The sequence below is a fragment of the Vulpes vulpes genome, chromosome 15, assembly GCF_048418805.1.
Source record: "Vulpes vulpes isolate BD-2025 chromosome 15, VulVul3, whole genome shotgun sequence".
Lineage (NCBI taxonomy): Eukaryota > Metazoa > Chordata > Mammalia > Carnivora > Canidae > Vulpes > Vulpes vulpes.
Genome location: NC_132794.1, coordinates 79,420,175 through 79,434,336, shown reverse-complemented (window position 1 = coordinate 79,434,336; position 14,162 = coordinate 79,420,175). Strand labels below are relative to the sequence as shown.

Genomic DNA, 14,162 nt, shown 5'->3' with positions numbered 1-14,162 from the left:
GAGGGCAACAACAACCAAACAAGATAAGAATACAGAAGCATCCACTGGATTTGAAACTGTGGACATCTTTGGTGACCTCAGTAACAGCAATTTCAGATAAAGAATGAGAAGAGAAGTGAAAAAGCACCAAAGCCCAAGTTAGGGTTAAATATATTACAGAAAAAGTGAGGTACTGGCATAAAGACAGGCAACAAAGAACCCAGAAATAAACCTCCACATAAATGGGCCAAAAGGTTTTTTTGTTTGTTTTTTTAATAAATTTATTTTTTATTCAATTTGTTTATTCAATTTGTTCAATTTGCCAACATATAGAATAACACCCAGTGCTCGTCCCATCAAGTGCCCCCCTCAGTGCCCATCACCCATTCACCCTCACCCCCCGTCCACCTCCCCTTCCACCACCCCTAGTTCGTTTCCCAGAGTTAGGAGTCTCTCATGTTCTGTCTCCCTCCCTGATATTTCCCACTCATTTTTTCTCCTTTCCCCTTTATTCCCTTTCACTATTTTTTATATTCTCCAAATGAATGAGACCATATAATGTTTGTCCTTCTCCGACTGACTTATTTCACTCAGGAAATACCCTCCAGTTCCATCCACGTCGAAGCAAATGGTGGGTATCTGTCATTTCTAATGGCTGAGTAATATTCCAAAAGGTTTTTGATAAGGGTGCCCATGGCACTGGGAAAACTGGATAAACACATGAGAAAGAATAAAGTTGGACCCTTACATTACACCACATACAAAAGTATATACATTAAAAAAATTAACTCAAAATGTATCAAAGACCAACCTGTAAGACCTAAAACTATAAAATTCCTAGAATATAGTGGGAAAGCTTCATGACATTGGATTTGGCAATAACTTATTAGACACAACATCAAATGCACAAACAAAGGAAAAAATAGACAAAGTGCACTTCATGAAAATTAAAAACTACTGCCCATAAAGACTGTCAGTAGAGTGAAATGGCAACCTACAGAATGGAAGAAAATATTTGCCAATCATATATCTGATAAAGGATCAGTATCCATAATATATGTAAAATATCTAAAACTTAACCTCAAAAACTCAAAATAACCCAATTTAAAAATGGGTAAAATAGGGATCCCTGGGTGGCGCAGCGAATTGGCGCCTGCCTTTGGCCCAGGGCACGATCCTGGAGACCCGGCATTGAATCCCACATCGGGCTCCCAGTGCATGGAGCCTACTTCTCCCTCTGCCTATGTCTCTGCCTCTCTTCTCTCTCTCTCTCTGTGACTATCATAAATAAATAAAAAAAATTTCTAAAAATGGGTAAAATATTTGAATAGACATTTCTCCAAGGATGTATAAATAACTAAGCACATAAAAATATACCCAATATCACTAATCACCAGGGAAATACAAACCAAAACCACGAGATACTACCTCATACATGTTAGGATATCCATTACCAAAAACAAAGAAAAGCCCAGAAGATAACAAGTGTTGGTAAGAATGTGGAGAAACTGGAAATTTTGCACATTGCTAGTAGTAATGTAAAAATAGTGCAGCCACTATGGAAAACTGCATGGCAGTTCCTCAAAAAATTAAAAATAGAATTACCAATATGAGCCAGCAATTTCACTTTTGAGTACATACTCAAAAGAATTAAAAGGTAGGTCTCAAAGACATATTTGGGCCCCATGTTCATAACAGCATTATTCACAAGAGCTAAAATGTGGAAGAAACACAGATCTCCATTCAGAGATACATGAATGAGCAAACTGCTTATATACACACAATGGAGTATTATTTAGCCTTAAAAAAGTATGGAAAATTCTAACACACGCTACAACATAGATGAGCCTTGAGGACACTATGGTAAGTGAAGTAAGCCAGACACAAAAAGACAATGCTGTATGATTCCACTTATATAAGATACTTAGAGTAATTAAAATCACTGAGACAGAGAGTAGAATGGTGGCTGCTAGAGGCTGGGGTGAGGGGGGTTGAGGAGTTAGTGTTAATGGGTATAGAGTTTCAAGTTCTTCAAGATAAAAAGAGTTCTAAAGATGAATGGTGGTGATGGTTGCCCAATAATGCGAATGTACTTAATGCCACGGAGTTATATGTTTAAAAATGGTTAAGACAGTAAATTTTCTGTTATGGCTATTTACCACAATAAAAAATTGAAAAAAAAGTAGATATAGTAAGACTTTAAAACTTTGGGCCTTATATAGATAGCAGCAGTGTAAAATAAACCCTAAATAACTCTTCAAAGGATAAAAATCATGGGATAACCATAATATATACTATATTGGTTGTCACATCCATTTTATAACTTCTATAAAGTATTCTTGAGAACCCCGGGGCTATAAACACGGTACATCTTTGGTAATGAGTTCTCATCCCTAGTCTGGGTATTAAACCATAAAAGATAACAACTACTTCCCTTGAAATAGGGATTAGCCAGTGCACTTTTAAGGCGTTATTGGTAGAAGGGAGTGCTAAAGTCATAGCCACTTCTGCTACTATGCTTTGGAAAGGGCTAATTCAAGGATTGTCCTTTTTTTTATCCAGAAATAATCAGTTCATCAGAAGGAGTTCATCCTTGATAATGGATCATATTGAGAAATACCTCTTTAGATACTTTCACCAAACCCATCCAGCAGCCCAGCATGGTTCCAGAGTGGCCAGTGACTGAGAGGGTTGGGAACTACATGTTAATTCTTCATTCTTCTCGTCTTTTCACATAGACCATATCTTTTCCCAGGCAACAGAGACCTCAATTTCAATTTTTGTTTTATTCTTCAAATATGTCCTACAAATTTTCTCATAAAAATTTTCTTAAGTGGAACAAAGTTTAGGGAGAGTTTACTCCATACATACCACAAAGAGTGTTCTTATTTCTCTCTGAAAATACAACAATATGCATAATGAAATGATTGTTAGGCTTATATTTTCAAAATTACTGCCAGCTTACCTACTCTCTTCCCTGCTGCTGTGTTATTTCCATTCATTCCAATACCACGGGCAGACTATAATAAAAACACAAAACATCTAGAGAGGTAAGCTAATGAAGAGGAAAAGATCACTAAGCATGATACTTGTATTTTTTTAAGATTTTATTTAAATTCAAGTTAGTTAACATACAGTGTATTATTAGTTTCAGGGGTAGAATTTAGTTGCATATAATACCCAGTGCTTATTTACATCAAGTGCTCTCCTTAATGCCCATCACCAGTTACCCCATCCCCCCACCCATCCCCTTTCCAGCAACCCTTAGTTTGCTTCCTATAGTTAAGAATCTCTTATGGTTGTATTTTATTATGGAAATGCTGTAGGGCTTTCATTTAATCAAATTTTTAACCAAACTAACTTAGAATCTGATTCTCACATTCAGTAGTATTGTACTTAATATTTTTCATTAAGAGAATAAAATTTGATAGTGCAAATAAAAGTTCTTATTTAGGAAAAAATAATAAAAATAGCATATATCATAAATTGTTTACACAAAATTACTTTCAAATTACAGTTCTCAACTTAGGACTAAAACATTATTTAAAATTCAACTGTCAAAGTAAAAAAATAAAAATAAAAAAAATAAAATTCAACTGTCAAAAATATTTTCTACAAACTAGATAAACATTTTAAGAGAATCTTATGTAAAGAATTCAACCTTAGGCCTCCTTACTTAGATAAACAAAAAACAAACTTTAAATATGTTGAATGACTCTAAGGATAACTATTAGAACATACTGAAAGGTAAATACTTACTAGAAAAAAATCTGTAGGTTCTAACTGGGGAGAATTTTTCCTAAGATTTTCCTCCTTAAAATGCTGGCTTGTAGACAGCCCGATTCCAGAGGTCCGAAGCCTGCCTGCTCCACGTGTGCTCTGTAAGCTATCTCTGCTTGCACTCCGGGCCAGCGAAGTAAGAAAACCTATATTATTTACACAACCAACAGGCTCTTTGGAAGCCTTGTTAGCCATTTTTGTGATATCTCGAGCCTCAACTTTAGAAATAATATCAGATCTTTTCCCGGGTGAATCGACTTTAACAGCTCGAAAGCGAGTAGTCCTAGAGAAAGAAGAATCCATTATATTTCGAACATCCAATGACTGAAGCACATTCTGTGATGCAGAAGATTGAAGATTCCCAGATTCAAAACATTTGGGCTGTCTTTGTGATTTCACCAGAGAATTATGGAGTGACATTGGTGTAGAACAGTGAAGAGGTGACAAGAGTCTGTTCTTGTGAGGACTTAATTCACGGTGGTTGAGAACTGTAGTTTCTACTGATTCACCACTCAACATTCTTGCAACATGTTTAAGATGCTGCTCTGCAGCTTTCAACCCTTTATCATCATTAGTGAGTAAGAACTCTGGATTTACCTTCTGTGTGATTTCTAAGCCACTGCTCTGTTCATCAGTGTTTCCTTCTGTAAATGTAGCAAATGAGCCCACTTCAGGTAGAAGTGATTCCTCAGTTATGCATTCTTTTGAAGTTGAAAATAAAACAGTGTCATCTTCATTATTAGACAACAAATTTCCTGAAAGATGTTTTTTCTGCCTAGGCAAGGATGATCCAAGATGGAGAACAGAATCAGCAAGCTCTTTGTCATTTTCTAATTCCATATGGGGTATCTGAGGTGGTAGTTTGATACTACTATTGGAATGAGACGGTGTGTTACTCTCCCAGTTATCATCTTCCTTAAGAAAATCGCTAGTGATAGATGATATTGGTCTATCAGCAGAGGGCAGAGTTGCCAAACTTGAAACCCCATTGCTGGAAGTTTCAGGTAGACAGGCATTCCCAGGAGAAGGTAAACAAGACTGCCCAATGTGGGGGAGAGCCTTTAACAATCTGTGGCGAGCAGCTGCCATGGAACTACTAGAAGGTCGAGGAGCTATAGGTGGATGAGGTTTTACCTTGACAGCTTTCTTTGGCTAAAAAAAAAAAAAAAAGTGAATATATAATTTCTCACAGTCATTCTGTCTACCCATTAACACAAATTAATGAAGGAAGAAAATGTTATTTAACATAACACTGGCATTTTGATAATTTCAATTAAAAATGTCTTAGAAGATTAAAATCTTAAGCTTACAACTGAGAAGAATTCTGCTTATTTTGCTTTCTCCATTGAGGATGATTTCCTGAGAATGTTAAAGAACATGAATTTTATTTTACTTATTTTCCTCCCTACTGATTATTTGTCAGTTTTGCTGAAAAGAAAACATTATAGTAGATACGATACTGCTGACCTATTCTAGGTCCCCAACAATTTTCCCTAGTAAGATAGATGAGTAAGTGTTGGCTATGTATGTACTACAGAAAATAGTGAACAGGCCCAAACTGCCATCCTTTGCAAAGGCCTGCTTGTGAGGTTGGCCCTTGGCTAGCTTCTGGGAACTTGTATTTCAAGAGTTCCTATCACTCTAACTGAAAAGTACCTACCCTGTTTGTGCAAGCAATATGGTTTATGCTAAATACCAGCTTTCCTTCTGGGAGTTTGGAATTTTGGTACATGCTGTCTACAAGAACAGCCTCTCATAAAATTCCCGAGCAAAGAGTCTCTAATACACTTCCTCAGTAGACAATATCTCACAGTTGTATTGACACAATTCATTGATAGAGGAATAAAGCATGTCCTATGAGACTCTACTGGGGAAGAATGCTGGGAAGCTTGTCCTTAGTTTCCCCTTGATTTGAACCATGAGACTTTTCCTTTGATAATTTACTTCATACTCTTTTGCTGCAATAAATCTTAGACATGGTTGCAACTATGTGCTAGTACTGTGAGTCTTCCTAGCAAACTGGGGAGTGATATAGGTGTCCTCAATATTGTAAGTTTTAATAAAAGTGATTTGATTTTTGGTTTCATGATCTTTGATTTCATGAAATCATGAAAGATCATGATTTTTTTATTTCATGATCTTTGATTTCATGATATTTTGGATAAACTTAAAAATTAAGAATATGAAGCCTCAGCTCCTTCAAGGTAACAGCTGAAACATGCAACAGGATGGAAGAGAACATCTGATGATCTAAACAACACTTCCAACCTAGATATATTAGAAGAGCCAGATAACTTAGTGGACACTAGTAGAGGCAAGAAGTAGAGGAGCTAAAGCTGTGAAGAAAGAAGAACCTTGGAAAGATATGCTGGCTAGTGTAGCTGCTGGGGCCACTGTCTTGTCAAACTTCAATTCTCTAATCAATAAAACTATTCTTTGAAAATGAAGGTTTGACTTCTGGGCTGTAGAGATTCACAGTGGTTGCCTAAATCTAAGTTTCTCCATGCATCCTCCAAAACACCATACACATTAACAACATAAGCAAAATAACCCGTAACTCATACCTTCAAAACTAGGGGATGGATAAAATTAACTTCAAATTACCTCTTAAGGAGAAAAATACCCAAATCTAGGGGATTCATTTGCAAAGCCTGTGGTGAGAGATAAGCAAAAGTGTTAAGCTAGAGAGGAAGGAAGGATGGAAGGAAGGCAGGCAGGCAAAGAGGGAGGAAGGTGGGGAAGGAGGAGGGAGAGAGAGGGCAAGAGGGAGGGAAAGAAGAAAGGAAGAAAGAGAGGTGTGGATAATCTAGGGCTGATGGAACAAAGATAAAATAAACCCTTAAAAGAGAAAATCTCACTTGATTATGAAAATGCTGAAAAGAGATTTAAGATCTAGGATACTGACAAGCCAATAGGAAACCAAAAGCAAGTGACTTGAAACTGTTCAAGATGTAAGGAAATAGCTTCAAGAAGACATGGCTTCTGGGGGAAGGAGGAGTAAATTGAAAGTTCTCTACTGAGAACCTGATAGTGAAGGTAAAGAAGGCAGTGATGGGTGTTATATGAACCGATGAATTATTAAAAACTACATCTGAAATTAATGATGTACTATATGTTGGCTAACTGAATTTCAATAAAATAAAAAGTAAAAAAATAAAGAAGGCAGCAATAAAGTTAAAGTAAGGACCCATAGACACAAAAGGGAGTCACAAAATCAGAAGACACAACAATTCAACCCTCCACTGAAAGGGTACTATGGATTTTAAAAACTGCATTTCACTATACCAAGAAGATGTTCTTAAAATAAGAAACTTACTTTGCCAAACGAAATCCTCACTTTTGTCTACATGTAACTCTTAATATTCCTTTGGGTAAATAAAAATTACAGGTATACCTCATTTTATTATACTTTTCTCTAAGGCACTTCACAGATAATTACATTCTTTACAAATTGGAGGTTTTGTGGCAACCCCGCATCAAGGAAGTCTACCAAAGCCATTTTTCCAACAGCATTTGCTTATTTTGTGTCTCTGTGTCACATTTTGATAATTCTCAGAATATTTTAAACTTTTTCATTATTATATTTATTTTTTATTTTTTTGTTTTTTGTCATTATTATATTTATTATGGTGATCTGTGATCAATGATCTTTTACCATAATTGTTTTAGGGTGCATGAATTCCACCTATATAAGATGCTGAACTTCACTGATAAATGTTCTGTGTTCTGACTGCTCCAAAAACAGACCACTCCCCTGACTCTCTCCCTCTCCTTGGGCCTCCCTAATTCCCTGGTACACAAAATATATTTTTAAGATTTTTTATTTATTTATTTGTGAGAGACACACAGAGAGAGGCAGAGACACAGGCAGAGGGAGAAGCAGGCTCCATGCAGGGAACCCAATGCGAGACTCGATTCCAGGACTCCAAATTGACAACCTGGGCTGAAGGCGGCCCTAAACCGCTGAGCCACCCAGGCCACCAGATTCTTCCCAGACGGAAAAGCACTTAGCAGGGTGTGGGACCCAAGGAATTTAACAAAAATCCCCTACCCCTGGACAAGCAGAGCAGGGCTAACTCCATTTTGTGCTATACCCACCATCTCATGTATAACCCCACATGACCTGCTTATTGCTTAAGGCACTCCCCCCCACCCTCGTCAAGCCCGAGCACACCCTTACCGAAACCGGCTCATATAGGAATGCGGAATCCTTAACCACCAAAGAATGTAAATAAACCTCGCCTTGTGCCCACCAAACCTGCACACCAATTCTGACCAGAGTGATAGGCTAGTTCAAACGGTCACTATAGGGTAAATTGTAATTCAATTGGCCACCTGTGTGTGGACGACATGACTATGCAAATTTCTGTGTGTGTTACAATCTCATAAAGTGGCCTCTATAAAACTGCTACACCTCTTAACCTCAGGGTCCAAGTCCCTGCTCTGCTGTGTTGGGTATACTTGGACCCAAGCTCGAGCTTGTTAATAAACCCTCATGTACTTGCATTCGTATTGGCACCTTGGTGGTTTCTCGGATACGCAATCTTGGGCACAACACAAGAAAACTGGTCAGAACCACAGGAGGGGCAGTGGAGCCTCCAGGTTCCCGGAGTCACTAACAGAGGAAGTGCACCCAAGGGAGAGCACAACACAGACCGTGGCCAAGCTCGGTAAAGGGCTGGAGCATGCACCGAGCAGGGCCTTGGGAGAAGCTCAGGCAGCGGCTCCAAATGGAGGGCCTGTGCCCTGCTGCCTTCGGGAGCCACAGACCTGGGAGTGCGATTCCAGCATTGCAGGGCGCGAATCCCAGGGCGCCGAGCAGACACACCCCAGGATCCTACACTCCCTCCAGAACAGGCAGAGGCAAGGAGGACAGAGGACAAAGACTCTCCTGCCGCCAACACCCTCAAGCTGTGCAGGTCAGCACCCCCACCCCCAGAGCATCTGGACTGTGTGGTCTGGGAGACTGCAGCAGTTACTGCAGCAGCTGACTCCAGAGCTGGAAGCTGGCCGACGCCAGTGTTGCTGTTCCTCCTTATGTCACCCTGTGCCTGGGACACAGTGGGGCCACCAGGGAATAGGGGCCTCACAGGATAAACAGCTACCACTGAGCCATGAACCTGACAGGGAGCGGGCAGCTCCCCTAGGTGCACACACCTGAGAATCAGCACAGCAGGCCCCTCCCCCCGAAGACCAGCTGGAAGGACACCGGAAGAGAAAGTTCTTCACCGAGCAGCAGTGGAAAGATCCAGGGGAAGCCAAGGTATTTACAGTATATAGAACCAGAGGATATCCATATTTTCTATTTTTCTTTTATTCCTTTTTCCAGTACAACTCATTTTAACCACGCTGCACTGAGCAAAATGACTAAAAAAAGAACTCACCACAAAAGAATCAGAAACAGTACTCTCTCCCAGAGTTACAGAATTTAGATTACTATACAGTGTCATAAAGTCAATTCAGAAGCACAATTACAAAGCTACTGGTGGCTCTAGAAAAAAGCATAAAGGATTCAAGAGACTTCATGACTGCAAAATTTAGATCCAGTCAGGTCGAAATTAAAAATCAATTAAATGAGATGCAATCTGAACTGGAGGGTTAATGAGGCAGAAGAACGAGTGAGTGATATAGAAGACAAGTTGATGGCAAGGAAGGAAGCTGAGGAAAAAAGAGAAAACAATTAAAAGATCATGAGAAAAGGCTAAGGGAAATAAATGACAGCCTAAGAAGGAAATCCTACTTTTAATTGGGGCTCCAGAGGGCGCCAAAAGGGACAGAGGACGAGAAAGTGTATTGAAACAAATCATAGCTGAGAACTTCCCTTATCTGGAGAGGGAAACATGCATTCAGATCCAGGAGATAGAAAGCCTCCTCCCCCCCCCAAATCAATAAAAACCTCTCAACACCTGGACATTTAATAGTGAAACTTGCAAATTCCAAAGATAAAGAGAAAATCCTAAAAGCAGCAAGAGACAAAAGATCCCTAAATTAAATGGGGAGAACTATTAGATTAACAGCAGACCTCTCCACAGAGACCTGGCAGGCCAGAAAGGGCTGGCAGGATATATTCAGGGCCCTAAATAAGAAGAACATGCAGCCAAGAATACTTTACCCAGCAAGACTCTCATTCAGAATAGAAGGAGAGATAAAGAGCTTCAAACATAGGCAGAAAATGAAAGAATATGTGACCACCAAACCAGCTCTGCAAAAAATATTAAGGGGAACTCTGTTAAAGAAAAAAGAAGCCCAAGGAAATAATCCACAGAAACAGGGACTGAATAGGTATTATGATGACACTAAATTCATATCTTTCAATTGTACTCTGAACGTGAGTGGGCTTAATGATCCCATCAAAAGACACAGGGTTTCAAAACTGGATGAAAAGCAAGACCCATCTATTTGCTGTCTACAAGAGACTCATTTTAGACCTAAGGACACCTACAGCCTGAAAATGAAAGGTTGGAGAACCATTTATCATTCAAATGGTCCTCAAAAGAAAGCAGGGGTAGCAATCTTCATTTCAGATAAATTAAAGTTTATCCCAAAGACTGTAGTAAGAGATGAAGAGGGACACTATATCATACTTAAAGGATCTATCCAACAAGAGGACCTAACAGTCATGAATATTTATGCCCCGAATGCGGGAGCTGCCAAGTCTATCAATCAATTAATAACCAAACTTAAGACATACTTAGATAATAATACATTAATACTGGGAGACTTCAACATGATGCTTTCTGTAAATGACAGATCTTCTAAGCACAACATCTCCAAACAAACAAGAGCTTTAGATGATACACTGGACCAGATGGATTTCAGAGATATTTACAGAACTTTACATCCAAATGCAACTGAATACACATTTTTCTCAAATACACAAGGAACTTTCTCCAGAACAGAGCACATACTGAGTCACAAATCAGGTCTCAACCGATAACAAAAGATTGGGATTGTGCCTGCATATTTTCAGACCATAATGCTTTGAAACTTGAACTTAAATCACAAGAAGAAATTTGGAAGAAACTCAAACACGTGGAGATTAAACAGCATCCTGCTAAAAGATGAAAGGGTCAACCAGGAAATTAGAGAAGATTTAAAAAGACTCATGGAAACTAATGAGAATGAAGATACAAGATTCAAAATCTTTGGGATACAGCAAAAACAGTTCTATTAGGGAAATACATTACAATACAAGCATCCCTCAAAAAATTGGAATAAACTCAAATACACAAGCTAATCTTGCACCTAAAGCAACTGGAGAAAGAACAGCATATACAACATACACCCAGCAGAAGAAGAGAGTTAATAAAAATTTGAGCAGAACTCAATGAAATAGAGACCAGAAGAACTGTAGAACAGATCAACAAAACCAGGAATTGGTTCTTTGAAATAATTAATAAAATAGATAAAACATTAGCCAGCCTTATTAAAAACTAAAAAGACTCAAATAATAAAATCACAAATGAATAAGGAGAGATCACAACCAATAACCAAGGAAATAAAAACAATTTTAAAAACTTATTATGAGCAGGTATATGCCAATAAGTTAGACAATCTAGAAGAAATAGACACATTTATGGAAAAACACAAACTGCCAAAACTGGAACAGGAAGAAATAGAAAACCTAAACAGGCCACTAACCAGGAAGGAAATGGAAGCAGTCATCAAAAACCTCCCAAGAAAAATTAACAAGGCAGGAAACAACAAATGTTGGAGAGGATGTGGAGAAAAGGGAACCCTCTTACACTGCTGGTGGGAATGTGAACTGGTGCAGCCACTCTGGAAAACTGTGTGGAGGGTCCTCAAAGAGTTAAAAATAGACCTGCCCTATGACCCAGCAATTGCACTGTTGGGGATTTACCCCAAAGATTCAGATGCAATGAAACGCCAGGACACCTGCACCCCGATGTTTCTAGCAGCAATGTCCACAATAGCCAAACTGTGGAAGGAGCCTCGGTGTCCATCGAAAGATGAATGGATAAAGAAGATGTGGTTTATATACACAATGGAATATTACTCAGCTGCTAGAAATGACAAATACCCACCATTTGCTTCGACGTGGATGGAACTGGAGGGTATTATGCTGAGTAAAGTAAGTCAATTGGAGGATAAACATTATATATGGTCTCATTCATCTCAGAATATACAAAATAGTGAAAGGGAATAAAGGGGAAAGGAGAGAAAATGAGTGGGAAATATCCATGAGGATGACAGAACATGAGAGACTCCTGACTCTGGGAAACGAATAAGGGGTGGTAGAAAGAGAGGTGGGCGGGGGGTTGGGGTGATGGGTTTCCACGCACTGATCACGGCACTTGACGGGATGAGCATTGGGTGTTATGCTGTATGTTGGCAATTTTGACTCCAATTTAAAAAAAAAAAAGAAATGAGACTGGTGTGCTGAATAAAGGAAAAGGAGAATTTGGTCAAAAAACAAACAAACAAACAAGATAGCAACCTACTGAATGGGAAAAGATATTTGCCAATCATATATCTGATAAGGGGTTTGTAATATAAAGAACTTACACAACTTAATATTGAACAACCAACCAACCAATCAGATAAAAACATGGGCCTGAATAGACATTCTTCCAAAAAGATATACAGATGGCCAACAGGGACATAAGAAAAGGCTCGATATCATTAATCATCAGGGAAACGCAAATCCAAACTACAGTGAGATATCACCACACTTCTGTCAGATTGGCTATTACCAGAAAAATTAAAAATAACAAGTATTGGCAAGGATGTAGAGAAAAAGGAACCCTCATACATTTGGTGGGAATGTCAGCTGGTACAGCCACTCTAGAAAACAGTATAGAAGTTCCTCAGAAATTTAAAAATAGGAGCACCTGGGTAACTCAGTTAAGTGCCTGACTCTTGATTTTGGCTCAGGTCATTATCTCAGAGATGGAATTGAGCCCTATTCGGCTCTGCCCTCAGTGGAGGCATGGAGGGGTTGCTTGAAGATCCTCTCTCTCCCTCTTCCTTTGCCCCACGCTCCACTCACATTCTCTCTCAAGTAAATAAAGAACTACCATACAATCCAGCAATTCCTTGCAAATGACATATCAGATAAAGGGCTAGTATCCAAGATCTATAAAGAACTTATTCAACTCAACAGCAAAGAAACAATCCAATTATGAAATGGGCAAAAGACATGAACGGAAATCTCACAGAGGAAGACCTAGACATGGCCAACAAGCACATGAGAAAATGCTCTGCATCACTTGCCATCAGGGAAATACACATCAAAACCACAATGAGATACCACCTCACACCAGTGAGAATGGGGAAAATTAAGAAGGCAGGAAACAACAAATGTGGGAGAGGATGTGGAGAAAGGGGAACCCTCTTGCATTGTTGGTGGGAATGTGAACTGGAGGGTATTATGCTGAGTGAAATAAGTCAATCGGAGAAGGACAAACATTTTATGGTCTCATTCATTTGGGGAATATAAAACATAGTAAAAGGGAATAAAGGAGAAAGGAGAAATGTGAGTGGGAAATATCAGGGAGGGAGACAGAACATGAGAGACTCCTAACTCTGGGGGTGACTGGGTGACGGGCACTGAGGGGGGCACTTGATGGGATGAGCACTGGGTGTTATTCTATATGTTGGCAAGTTGAACACCAATAAAAAATAAATTTAAAAAAATCCATCAATTGCACTTCTGGGTATTGACCTGAAGAAAATTTAAAGACCAATTGAAAGAGATATGTACGTCCGTATTTTCAGTGTCACATTATTTACAATAGCTAAGAATGGAGCTACCTAAGTGTCCGTTGATGGATGGATAGAGATGTGGTATATATAAACAATGGAATATTAGCCAAAAATAAATAAATAAATAAATAGAATCTTGCCATTTGTGACAACATTTTTAGACTCTGAGGGTATTACGCTAAGTGGAATAAGTCAGAGAAAGACAAATACCATATGATTTCACACATACATATACTCTAAAAAACAAAACAATCAAACAAAACAAAATAGAAACAAACTCCTTGATACTGGAAACAAACTGCTGGTTACCATAATGGGGAGGGACTGAGGCAGGACAAAGCAGGTGAAGAGGATTAAGAGGTACAAACTTCCATTTATAAAAGAAGTAATGGTGATGTAATGTACAGCACAGGAAATACAGTTAGTAATATTGTAATAACTGTGTGGTGACATGGTAACTAGACTTACTGTGAGCATCAATTAATAATACATAAAAATATTGAGTCACTATGATGTATACCTAAAATTAATAGGATATTATGTCAATCATATTTTAAGAAGATAATAAAGACATGGTACTGGCATAAAGACAGACATATCAACCAATGGAACAGAGCAAACAGCCCAGAAATACACCAACACATGTAGGGGTCAAATGACTTTCAACAAAGTGTCAA

General features: G+C 38.7%; 1 protein-coding gene across 6 annotated transcripts in view; it reads right to left on the bottom strand.

The window, feature by feature from the left end:
- The window catches only part of ZFAND4 (zinc finger AN1-type containing 4), an 80,175-nt gene that overhangs the window by 5,231 nt on the left and 60,782 nt on the right, over positions 1-14,162 (bottom strand). For all 6 annotated transcript variants that reach the window (XM_025989924.2, XM_025989971.2, XM_025989961.2 and 3 more), the window contains 2 exons: positions 3,739-4,911; positions 2,945-2,999 (listed from right to left, as the gene is read on the bottom strand). In XM_025989924.2, the coding sequence (XP_025845709.1) occupies positions 2,945-2,999; positions 3,739-4,911 (1,228 nt within the window). The remainder of the gene's footprint in view (positions 1-2,944; positions 3,000-3,738; positions 4,912-14,162) is intronic.